The sequence below is a fragment of the Pseudopodoces humilis genome, chromosome 6, assembly GCF_049639895.1.
Source record: "Pseudopodoces humilis isolate 2021_Gansu_Grassland_sample_001 chromosome 6, ASM4963989v1, whole genome shotgun sequence".
In the NCBI taxonomy this organism is placed as follows: Eukaryota; Metazoa; Chordata; class Aves; order Passeriformes; family Paridae; genus Pseudopodoces; species Pseudopodoces humilis.
In genome coordinates, this window is record NC_142205.1 from 57,366,313 (window position 1) to 57,380,033 (window position 13,721).

At 35.2% G+C, this 13,721-nt stretch overlaps 1 protein-coding gene across 1 annotated transcript in view; it reads right to left on the reverse strand.

Annotated features, from left to right (window-relative positions):
• The window catches only part of TTC29 (tetratricopeptide repeat domain 29), a 71,812-nt gene that overhangs the window by 20,118 nt on the left and 37,973 nt on the right, over window positions 1-13,721 (reverse strand). The window contains exons 6-7 of the mRNA XM_005525633.2: window positions 7,137-7,349; window positions 4,488-4,573 (exon numbers count right to left, since the gene is read on the reverse strand). Of these exons, the coding sequence (XP_005525690.2) occupies window positions 4,488-4,573; window positions 7,137-7,349 (299 nt within the window). The remainder of the gene's footprint in view (window positions 1-4,487; window positions 4,574-7,136; window positions 7,350-13,721) is intronic.

The following is a 13,721-nucleotide window of genomic DNA, read 5'->3' on the forward strand; positions in this document are numbered from 1 at the left end:
ACAACAAAAAAATTAGTTGAATGATCAGACATGTATCTCTTTCCTGAGGTTCTAGGTCTTCTTTAGTATTGTCAACACAATTTTTCATTTCTTAATTCCCTCAGCATTAGAGTCAGTATATTTTGTCAGGACAAAGTTCACTTGCAATATTAATTCTCACATAATTTTGTTTGTATCATCTTCATCAGTGTCTAGCAGCAGTGGGACCCTTCAGGAACATGAAATATAATCAGTTTCAAAATTGGGCCACTCCTTTCTCTGTACACAATCTATTGTCAGTGTTGAGATGAATTCTTCTACAAAGGCTCAAAGTTTTGGGGTTTTATTCCTCAGATATGAAAACCACTAAATTCCTATACGAATACAGTTTAAAGGTTGTGTCAATGGAAGTGGAGGCTCTAGCAATGATGAGACTTCTTATACTGGTATGCTAAGATGTTTTTCCAAGCACGTGATACCATTTGCTAAGCTGAAAATGTTACATTTCATTACTAATGGCTAAATATCACTTAGAGATTAATAAAGGACAGTATGGCTGATTTAAAATGAGGAGGTTTGAAATAATTTCCTTTAAAGAGTATCTTTGGATGTGTATTGTGAATTCCCATTCAAGAGGGTATTTTTTGGTGGTAACAATAAGGAAAGCTTAAATGCAAACTCAGTGGTCTACTCAGACACCACTGACTTGAAGTGCAGCCTTCTAACTTTACACACTCATTCTTCTTAATAACCTTACTCAGTATTTGGGAGAAAAGAGAATAACATTCACTCTGCATTTTTCCTTTTACTTGCTAAGATCCTTCCAAATCCATCCATCCAGATGGGCATAATCCATATAATGAGATATAATAGATATAATCAGATAAAATATACTGTACATACCAAATTCAGAATATCTGCACCCCACTCATACTCTCCCCAGCTGCATGAGAGAAGACAAAATTCCCAGTTGTTTTGACACAGACTTTTACAGAAATTAAGTTTACGGCCATTAATCACCTCTGATTGCTTTAACAGGGTCATTTGGAATGTGAAGATGTCTTTGCAAGTTCATAAATTTTCTTGATAATTTTATGCCTGTGGCTTGTGTATCGTAATTCTGACAATTCATGAAGATAGCATTATGTCATAAATTATCACATTTAGCTTGGCATGAGTCTCAGTACTCATGAATGCTGCCTCTATTATTTAAATGTGTAACATATCTGAAGCAAAGAATTCAATATCCAAAATAAAGGAACACTTGGAAAAACCCCTAATACTTAGATGAGGAACAAGGACTGGATTTTTTGTAGTGATTTGGGATGCAACTCTAATTGGAAGAGAAAAACCCATGATACCTACACTTCAAAGAATTCTTGAAAGCTCAGTCTAAGAAAAAAAACACAAAAATGCCCCCATCAAGCATTAGATTATAATACCTTATGCAAGATTTCTAATGACACAGAAATGTTTCACTTAAAACTTTGCTTGTATAATGAGTCTGAGGAAAAAATAAGTAAACAGTAACTTTTATTTTATAATTAGCCTAGATGGAGAACCCTCGATGACAAAAATCTATAATGTTTAAGATGAAATCTATATAATGTGAGCTATTAATATTTTGTGGAAAAACCATTAGGCTTGATTATAAACCAGACAATATGAAAAACATTATGAACATATCCTACTGCTATTGAATGTAATTAGTTCTTGGGCTTTTAAACTTGCACACATTTATATTTTTACATCTGAGTAGCTCCACTGAAATCAATCATATATAATATCAAATCAAATTAAACTAATTTATACAGATTATACACCAAATCAAATCACGTTAAACACTAAGTCCCAAGCAAATAAAAAACCTTCTCTAACAAAACCAGCCCATTTGATACAAAGTGACTGCATTTTTTTTATAGGCTGCAACTTAATAATTTCAGTCTTTAATTACTGCATCAGATAATGACTATTTTGAACATATGCTTCTCTGCCCTGCTAGAAGACATGAATGAAAGAGAAACAAGTTCATATGCATGATCCTGTGTGTGCATGTTGGGGGAGGGAAGCTAAAGAGCAAAAGGAACCAAGTGGCAACAATTGGAGGAAATGGTGCCTGTAACAGCTGCTCCTTTCAGATTCCCCTAGAAGGAGACTGCCTGAGGTGGACCATGGCACAAAGGGATAAAGAAGATGAAAACTGATGCAAAGCAGGGAAATAACTGCTGAGACCCCAGAGTCTACATCCGAATAGTCCCAAGCTGTGTGGCAAGACCTCTTTAGCATGCTACAGAAGCTGGTGATGAACTACATATTACCATGAGGCAAACTGGCTCCTAGCAGTATTGTCTGCATGTTATGGGTAATGATAACCAGTGGGCCCCTGGGAACAGGAGGCAATGATTTCATCTCTGTAAGCATCTGAGCTCCCCTTGGATACAGAGACCATTAAACTGAGAGCAGAAGGGGAAATTTTAGGCAATGATTTCCAACTGGAGAGTGAAGACAACTGCTCAACAGTACTGTCAACCACTGATATTTTACTGCTGTCTATACTGATCACTGCAAAAGACAAAAGGAGCTAAAATTGTACCCTTTTTTCCTCATCCTATAGAACACAGTGTATTTTTTAAACAAAAGTACTTAAAAAGCTTTTCATGTAATACTATTGGTAATGCCATTATATTAGAAAATGTCACTGTATTATTACCACTGAAAAGTGCTTGTAGTTCCATTACTGTTAAAATAACATTTTATATTCTTAACATGATGTATAACTTGTTTTTGTACTACCAAGACCTTCTTCCCCTTGCACATTGCTTTCCTTAACTGCCAGGTATTTTGGTAAGACTAAAAACATTAGGTACTACCTATTGATTATATATTTAAAATGAGCAATAGTACATTAAAAAAATAGAGTTTCAGAAGCTTCCTTAAAAAAAAAAATTCTGCGTGCAACAAAATGAAATGCAACTTCCAAATGATTGCTGTAACTTTTTGACAGGAGACATGGAGGAACAATGAAGGGAAAGGAATAACTACAAAACGTAGTTAAAATTTATTCTGAGAAAACAATGCCAGGACAACTAATATTTTTTACACTTTCAAGTTTGATCCTTTCTATATTCTGGAGAGATTAAGATGCAGGATTTTTTATTTAGCAGATTTGCTTGCTGTTCTTCAGAATTCACACAGTATGTGTGAAACAAAAAGTTAACTTTCTGAGAGTCTGAGAAAAGTTGCTCAGGTAAGAAAGCTAGCATACTTGTCAGGCAAAAAACAAAGTACAAAAAATTCTAGTCTAATCTATCATACTGTTTTCTTGTAAGAGATCAAATATTATATTCTTGCTGCTGTTGCAACTATTAAATACAATCTTATAAAATTATACGGAGCTTTTTAGTTTTGAAATATTTTTACATTCAGCTACAGGTTTAACTGGAATTCATTGAGAACAGGCTCCCCCTTTCCAGCATTCAATTGATTTATGCAGAAGATAGAACTTTCAGCATTGAAGAATAATGTATAAAGGTGGTCAATAACTTCTAAAAAAAGTGCAACAAAAATTAAATCAGACAGAAATCTAAAACCTACTGCAAGAGCCAAGCAAGTAATAATGATACATATGCTGAATTTATTCTGGGACTTCTGTTGGTCTGCTTCTGAGAAAAACAAAACAAAAAACATCACAACACAATGAATGACTGCTATAAAACTAGTTCATTAATAGAATACCGAGACATTCTGAAGTTACAAGAACAAACAGAAAGAGTAATTATCCACCTGATTAATTGCAATAATCATGAACAAAATATTCCAGTTTATTTTCTACAGAACATTTTTAAGAGGATCATGGAGGACTGTGACTGATGATTGGCACAAAAGAATCAAGTTCCTGCTTATCTTTCCTCTCACACTGACCTATGAGGAGGCAGGGAAACCCTCCTTCTAGACTAGAATTCCACATGCAGAGCTCTCACTGTCTTAGAATTATTAAGGCTCAAGGGAAACATGAGAAGCGGAGTTTGAACTCAAGTCTCCACAGCAGGAATTGCATCAGCATTACAGCTTTTCAAAAGCAATTCATATTTCTTCTAAATTACTGATGTTCTAACAATCTCAGTGTGTGAACTGATGTATTTTTCATTGTTGCTCATAAATACACTGTACCAGACTAATTTGCAAAACTGGTGTTTTATACAAAACCCTAACTAAATAGAGACTGTTTGAAATTTGCATATATACAGGAAAAGGAAGGCTAGTCACATATAACCCAAACTGTCAATTTATATTATTTCTACAGATCCAAGCATGGAAACCTGGACTCCATCAGTTCTGGAATTTACTGGAACCACAGATGCTTGATGGATCCCTGCCTACAGAACTAGATAAAGTTATGAAAGGTTCATGAGCCAAGTCTCTCCAAGTTTTTTCCATTCTGCAAATGCCAAGCATGCTGAGGTGGCAGAGGAAGGCACTGTGAAAGCTAAAGCAAAGAACAAACTTACTGCTAATGCTGTCTCATGTTCTCCAGAAAAATGATACGCTAGACTTAAGCAATAGGCTGCTTCTCCATGCATCTTTATATCACCTCCTACAGGAAGGGTTAAAAGTAGAGTTACTAGCATGATCTGAAAGAAACAAAATTGGTACAGACAGACCTTGCAGGTTCTTAAATACAGATAACATACAGGTGTTAAAATACTGCAATAAATTTTTCCCTTTCCTTACCCCCGCCACATATCTCTTTCTAAAAACATACAGCAGTAATTGAAAATAGAGGCTATGGAGTTCACCAAGGAAGTTCAGCAAAATCAGAGAAAATATCTTCCAGTAATAAAGTACAATCAAATTAACATGTGTAATGTTCTTTGTCATGAAATGTTTAATCACAGGCCTAGTGTCTTCACAAATTAGAAAATTATAGTAGTCTTTCTCTATATACTCAATATAATAGAAAAGTGGCTACAGATAGGTAATAAACCTTACTATATAGACACAAAACGTATCTTGACCTACACCTTTTGCTAAGGTGAATCTTAGTGAAACAACAAGAGAGAACCACCAGTTGATGAGTTTCATCTTATTCCCCTGTTTTACTAGCTACTGTAGTGTAAAATAGCTAAAAAATGGGTAACTTATACTTGCAAGCAGTACTTCTAGAAAATTCTGGGGTATTGCTAAGGCGCATCCCAGCTTTCCATGCCAGGCTTTATTTCACTGATACTGGTCTAAGAAACACTGCTGGTCCTTTTGCATGGCTCCTTCAAGAGAAAATAATCTATTTGATACCAAAATTAATAGAAAAAAATTATGTAGTTCTTAAAGTATCACACTATATTCAAAAATTTCCCCCTGGAACATGAGCAGCCATATAAAACTCTGTAGATGAAATTACATTAAAAATAGCCAAAAATCCAGTTTTTCTCTTGCTCAATATCCAGCTTCTCCAACACAATAAATGATGAAAAATCAACCTGAAGAATACATGCATATCAAGGTATTTTGTAAAATGCATAAATATATATAGTTACAATGAAAAGGGAGATTGTCTGCTTACAGCTGTAGACTCTTTCTGTCCAAACACACAGAAACCTATACCTAGTTCTGAAACTCTCTGAATGATAATAATTGATGAGACCATAGCAGTGCTCTATCTATAGCACTTAATAGGTTACTTACCACTATTAAAAGCCCATAACTCAAAAACCTGATGGTCTTTTCAAATATTCAATACCCCTTAAAAGGCATAATAAGAGAAAATGATACAGAAATACAGTTTCACAGAAGAATAGTAAGTTAAAAGTTCCTAGGGACATAAAGAACTTCCTTCCTTGCTTAAGAGGACTTGGCAGTCTGAAGAGGGTAATATCTAATCCTAATTCCTAAAATACATAAATACAGATGATGGTCCAGAAGGGCAGAATGGACATTACAGGTAACATCCACTAGCCAGTATGGGTCTGGAATGAGGAGTGAAGAAATCCTCAGAAAGAAGTTCCTAAAACTTAAATTTAGCATAGTGATATGTGATATTTGCTTCAGGAAGCTGTGAAAGTGATTGATTTGAAATTTGAAATAAGGTAACTAGAGTATCTACTTGATCAAAATAAGTTTTGGAAAGACATCAGATCCATTTTGACAATCACCTAATATCCAGCAGTTTTCACTAGTAATAAGAAGGCATCCATAGGGAATTTCATCACCAGTCCTTCTACTCACTACAGATAATATTAAGGAGTTTGACTGTAGCTGTAATTTAAGCATATATTATAGATAATAGCTATAGAAAACACTGCAAGCTTGTATTACGACCTATACAGTTATAATATTACTGATCACAGAACTCATTTTAAAATTTGGAAAATATTTTCATTTTTAGCCATTTTTGACAGTTGATTTATTCCAACTACTAATCAAAGACTGGGTCACAGACTAAAGGTTCGGCATACATTATTAAATTAAAAAAACCTAATGGATCTACTGATAAATATTGAATTAATATGTATTTAAACAAAAACCTTCTTCATTGTGAGGGTAACAGTGGTAAATCTTTTCCAGAGTGGTTATGGAGGCTCCACCTGTGGAAATATCAAAACCTGACTGGATGTAGTTCTGAACTGCCTGCTCAGGACACCCTTATGATTTCCAGAGCTTTCTCTTCCTACCTCTGCTATTCTGCGATTCTGTAATTTTTTACTTTAGGTTTAGAAGTATTTATGTATATTAAGATAGAAAATTTTGTTTGCTTATGACAAAAACATGTTTTTTTCAAGAATTAAGTAATTATGTAGAGTGAAAAGGTAACTTTTCCAGCAGATAATATCAGTCAAAAACTGCCAAACAATGACTAGCCAATCAAAATCACTTCACCCTTCCATCAGTGACCTCACTTTCTGATTATGGGTTCACAGTTTGATATTATTGTTCCCACAATGTTGTCTGGTTTTTTGGAGAGGAACCTAAAAGTTTCTTTGTTGTCGGCAAGAAGGCATTTCTCCTTTAGTGAGATCTGCAAGTGTATTGGTAGCATTTATCTTTGAGTTTCATAGGAAATAATCATCCAGTCAAATTGTTGACACTTTCTACTTTACTCTTGGGAAAATCATGGCCTGCACATCAAATGAAGGTATGAGAAAGCATTATTTTCTACCTACCTTCTTTTGCCATCCTTAAAGCTTTTATTAGCGTTTTGATGGCCTCTTGGTGTTCTTTATTTTCCAGCATTTTGTCTGCTACCAATGTATAAATTCTCCAGAGATGCTGACATGCCAGTGAAGCATAAGTGCGGCCTGTCTCATCCTTCCATGATGAGCCCTCTGTTAGCTGATAAAATGCTTCAAAATGCTCAGCAGCTTTCATGACGTGACCTGAAAAACATCATTCATGATTAAAATCAGTGCAATCAACAAAAATTGTTGAAGTTTTTAGTCTATAATAATTTTATCATTAAAAGTAAGTTGTAGACAAACATTCCACAGATTTTTCAAGACTCCAACATGTAACTCACAGCTGGAAAATATGGTCAAATTTCACAGTACCCAGTAACGCTCTAATTTAAATTTGTCACATTTTTAATTAGCTTTCTTTTGTATATTCCTAATGTTGAAGGGGTGTGATTCCAGGGATGCAAAGTCAGGATATTCTAAAAAATAAATTTATTCTAGATTCATAAAGCCTTTGTGGTTCTCATATACCAAAATCACATCTATGCATAAACAATCACAATGGAGACCATTCCTCAAGTTTCTTTTTCCATAAAGAAAACCTGTGCTGAAAGATTTGAAGTGTAGATGATAAAGGTATCAAAACTGTGGGGAAAAACCAAAAATCTTAATTCAAACAAATTAAATCAATGAGAAAAAGAATTATCATGCAAAGCATTTATTCAACAGTTATTGCAAGGCCAACTTTGATGAGTTTATCTAGCAAATTTACTGCAATAGCATTAACCATTGATAGATTAATTATTGAGCCTGAAGTGATATACTCCAAGGTCTTCAAATGCAAGTTACTCAAACATCTTTAAGGCAAAGGAAACTTTGAAGAGAGAATTCAATTCATTTTCACATTCAAGTAGTTTTTCCTCTATCTTCAGCTGGATTTACCTCTGTGCATAAAATTCAATATAGATTTCCATACCTGCTGGACAATGTAAATTCAAAGCTCTTGGAAAGAACAGATAAGCTTTTTTTCATATATAATGGGTATTGCTGGGAAGCAGGTAAGATAAGACGACTAAATTAAAAATAATTTTAAAGAAAGCATTCTGGTCACAATATCTTGTTTAGCAAAGACTTTTCTTTAGCAGGGAGAATGGTGAATGTGACCCTGCCTTCATAAGTTTGTGCGTGTATGATGAAGGAATCTTGTCCATTAGATCATCAGTTTATCAACTGTATTGGTATTAACAGCTGAAACAAACCACAAAGTATGTTAATTTAGATGTTTGTAATTTACTTCTCTTCTGAGATGTGATTTACAAGGAACTATTGCTGCTTTGCAGTCTTTTTTTACAGTATTGAATTCAAGATGCAAAAAGAACCAGGGAGGAGAAAAGTTGTTTCCCAGTCATTGGAAAGGAAGGGAGAAAAGCTTGGAGAATGATCTTTTTCAAGCATTCCTAGAGAAAATGAGGTTTTCTTCCCAGGCCTCCAGCCAACCTAGAGGCTGCAGAACAGCTATGACAGATTTCTCTTATTAACTCAATTTAGATTCGTCTTTTGCATATGTTACCCCTTTATAACCATGCTTTCAACTCTGCAATATAAAACATAACTCATCTTTATTAGAATTGAATTTATTTTCATATTAAGTTTCTCTGATGATTAAAACAAGTTCAGCTAAAACCGACAAGCACAAGAAACTCCTCTTTCAAAGATGCAATGAATTAAATGAGTGCCGTAGACAAATAATTTTATGGCTCCACAGCCTACAATTCATGTAGGAATCCCAGAGGAGAAAATAGGTGCTGAAGAGTGCAGTGCCAGGTGAAAGGGGAGACAGCAGGCTTTATTCAGTTCCATTCCAGCTAGGGACAGGTATTGGAGAGATGGCCCAAAACACTGGGAAAACAGGAAAAGTTCTGTACATTCTTTCCAAAATATCACACGCTTGACATCAGACTGCACAAATAGAAAGACAAAGGCAAATTACAACAACCAGTTACAAGCTGTTCCCTGATAGTAGATGTAACAAAAAATAGAGATGTATATTTGCTGAAGTTAGATGAAAACCTCAAGAGGCTTCCAATCTGTCTTTGTCTATCCCGTTCAGCTAACTTCCTAGGGCACAGTCAACACAGAAGTCAACAGAATTCCAGTTATCCAAGTTGCTAAAGGCAGATTTAAGATATTGAAGAGGCTCATGTTGGGCTTTGTGACAAATGATTGAAAGTTGAGTTAAAATTTAATGTTAATCTCTAGGCCAGCATTTTGTTCACTTGGTTTCTCATAAGCACATACAGACTCTTCCTTGGAATTCTCCCCCACGTTCATTAATAAATAGTTTGTTATTTTGAAAGGGTATTATAATACAATTGAGTCATTGGGATACACTACATATGTAATGGATTCTTTAATAGAATTTGATTCATGTGTTACTCAAAACCTTTTAGTAAGAATGGGAAGCAGCAAACAAACAAGTGGTATCACCACGCAGCTGAACAGTATCTGAGTTTCTCCTGACACTGTTAACATGATCACCTAACAGGACACATTGTTTAGGTAAATAAAACTTGCAATCTTAAGGACTACTTTCAGGTTGTTAGAACTGTAGGTGTGGTGATTCTTACCCCAGCTCCCTCTTGTGCAGAATCTCCTTGTGAAAGTTTCTATCAGACTAGAAATGGAACTCATACATTGCATGCACCCCACAGTTCTCAAGAGTTGACCTAAGCCTAAGAGCCGTGACCTGACACTCCTTTTGACAGATCTCAGTGAAGCCTCTTTGGAAACAATCCATCTACACCAAGTTTCAAAATTATAATGCAATATGATTCTTTTTTGGTAATATTTAAATGGATCTATATTACATTTGGCTTCACTGAATTACCAAGAAAGGTTACGCAGTAAAATGTAAAAGAATCTGCTCACAGAAATACTAAAAACAAAGTGATGGACAGAAAGCCAAAATACATGCTAGTTTCCTAGACAAGGAAGAGGTGGAATTCCTGACATGAAAGTCTCTACATGGCTGAGAATTTGCTTACTGAAGACTCTTTCAAATAAAATGAGCTATTTGGAGACTTCTCAAATTTGTGGAAGGTAAAATGTTTTAGACTTTGGAATTTATTCTTCCATGAATATAAACCGAAATCCCTTGCTGCCATTGGCAAATGACACATCAGCCTATTTATTTATTCCATAATGTTTCTGTGAAACTCAAATGTTGTGGGAAAATCATCTTTTCAGGGGGCTGGTGAGTTTAGTCCCTGTCACGAGTCAGTTCAGCTGGAACTGATCAGGTCACTGCATTCTAATTTTTAAATACTGAACTGCTGCAAGTGTTAGCTGCAGACATATATAGAACACCATCTGAAAATCTTGAAAAACATTCGAAAAAAACAATTAGCCAATTACAGAACATTTCTGAGGATAAGAGCATTTTTATCTCACTTAGGCAATGGCAAGTCAGAGTTTTAAATTACTTTTATTATGAACTGAAAAAAAAACCCAAAGACCAAAAAAAGAAAAATGAGAGGAAAAATAATGGAGTAAGAAAATCTCTTGAAACAGTTTGCAGATTTTTATACGACTAGGAATTCAAAGATAAAATCAACAAGGTATTTCTAGGAAATCCATGTTTGAAAAATCTATCTGCAGAATGTTACACAAAGCAGTAAAGCTATTTTCAGTTGGCAACATTAATAGCAATTGCATATTTATTCTCACACCACCATGCAGAATTTATCTCAGTGGATACCAAATGGAGTTGGAGAATCTCTGATATCTCTCTTCTTATAAAAGGAATCAAAAACCAGAATGGTAACTCTTACAACATATGTACTACCACTATAAAATTTTACACTTCTGTGGTTTTTTATAGTTTAATATAACTCAGGGCATAACAAAGGAGATCCCATCAGCAATAGCTTAACCTTAAATATGAGAGGCTAACATTGTCACAATAGAAATTTGAGAGTAGAAAATCAGTTTTAAACAATTATATAAGACTGACACAGATTTTTGCTACAGTTTTCACTGCGTTGCTTCAAAGTAAAAAATTAAATCTATTCATTCAAGCAAAACAATTCAATATAATTTTGTAAATATGGAAGAGAAATGTTTTTAGATCATCTAAAAGTTTGTATCTAATTCTCCTTAAAACCCAGTCCAAAAATACAGATTTGCTATATCAAAATAGGTACCAAACCAAAACCAATATGGAGACTACTATTTTGCCCTTTTTTTTAAGTAGAAAGATTGACTAGATATTAACACAAATGGGTTTAAATGCGAAGCTGCCATAAAAGCAGGCACATAAATGTAATTCTCCCAGCCGCTATTTTGATGCACATTTTTGATTCCATGAATATTTTATGAAATGGCCCAAACTAAAGCCATATAACATTCCTGCATTACTGATGCTTGCGCCCGTAAGCTACAAACATTAGAGGCATGATTGAGTGCATTAAAATGAACTCATTCAGCAGCGCATTGATTACTTGAAGGAGGAAAAAAAAGTTACTCCCACTTAAGAAAACAGCACACAAACCTGAAGTTTTCAACACTGAAATTAGAGACTCAAATCTGAATAATGTGGTATTTAATAAATAAAGGCAGTGCAAAACTATCTAGAATTCTCTACATATGTTCCTGACTTTAATTAGGTGAGATGTTAATTAGGTCCACAGATTGCTTCCAGTAGTGTACAGGTAATTTAAAATGTCACAATCTGCAAAATGCAGTGACTGACCTGCTCTAGCTCCATGCCTCAGCAATACTGAGAGCACCTAATGATTTCCTTTTCTATCATGTCGTATATTTGCCAATGAAAATAATGCCACAGAAACAACTGCACAAGAAAAGTGACAGGTCTGTTAGGTAACCTGCCCCAGCAGCACCACTAGAAGCAGGAAGCATATTTAATTCTAAATTGCAAACAGTTATTGAGGGCTTCAGAAAATTTTCCACTGTAGGTTAAAACAACTTAAAGGAAAAATAAACTTTGAGTATATTATAGTGCATTTAAATCTAGAGCATCTTTTGCTATCAGTTATTTCACTACAATGAGAACACAAAATGTGATTGAAGCATCAGTTAATGGTAATGAAAACCAAAAATGCTATTATCTTTCAAAAGATATATGCTTACATTTCAGTCTAACTACTTGAACTACCTGTTTTATGCTCAGTTTCTACGTTCAATTATGACAGCACTACTCACGCTGAAATACTTAAGTCTGCCACAGAGATTGTTACAAAAGTGTTTAACAGAGAAGCATAAGTGTTCACAAGAAACATAAAACCAAGGTTCTCATTCAGCAAACACCTCTCATTCAGTTAAACCACCTTGCACTCCTGAGGTGCAAAGAACTGTAAAGAAGTCACTGGGACAGCTCTCACATATAATAACCTGAATTCACGTGCCAGCTGAAAAAACAAACAAAAATTGTGGAAGGGATTTAAGATAAAATTTTGTGGTTTCATAACTCTCCAACATTCATCTCAAACATAACCAATTATCAGCCAACAATCAAAGTGAGTATTTTTAAGAAATTGAATAAAACCTTATATTAATTTACTTTAGAGAAGCTGATTTTTTTTTTTTCTTTTTCAGAAAGATTCCACCATGAGCTTTAGCAAAATGATGTCGGCAGTTCATAATATTGCAATGACCATGCTGGCTCATCATGGGGTATTCTGACCATTCCCCAGTCCAGTTTGACAGTACACCAGTGGATCTTACCTGGAGTCCAAGTTGCCTAAGGCCAGCTTAAGTCACGCCTGAGAAGTAGAGCACTCGAGGACAGAAAGGAGAAAGAAAGCAAGGAAAGGAAAGTTTCAGCACAACCCAAGATGTAGCATTGGTGGACTGACTGCAGTGCAAAAGGACAGTATTTTATCCTCCCTTCTCTGGGTGAAAGACCGGCAGGCTAATCCTAGGTACTGCACTGTAGAGGATGATACATTATTTCTGTTTACATTACTTAAACAAATGTGTGTTTTCTGAAAAGAAAATCATAACTGTAGTAATCCAGTAAGCATTAGAGCATATGTAGTCTTGTCCTCTGAGGACCTATATTACTTGCCTTAAAGCTCAAGCTCTCAAAATACACCTACAAAAACCTAGAGGGCAGTGCAGACTGCAGAACCCACAGCAGGACAGTTCACAGATGCTGTATCACACCACTGGGATATCAAACCTGTTCTAAAATGGGCTTGCTTAAAGGGTTCTCCAAGAGACACCTCACAAGACAGGGATAATGATGGCTTTTCTGGTTGCCTGGCTGCTCTCTAATCCCTTCCCTTTCTGCTGCCAGCACTCCTGAGCTGCAAACAGGAGGGTTTTCCCACAGGCAGCCGAAATGACATCTGCTTTGGGAATGGTGTACTGTGGACCAGCAAGGGGAAAAAAAATGACAACCAAACAGGTCCCAAATGAAAATTCCACTAACTTGTCTGTCTTACATTCATATTCAAATGAACTAGCATGCAAAATACTGGTTTACAATTAAAATTCCTTTATCTTTTTAGGTTAACACATTTTGTGAAAGCAGCATTTGTCAGATGCTGCTTTTTG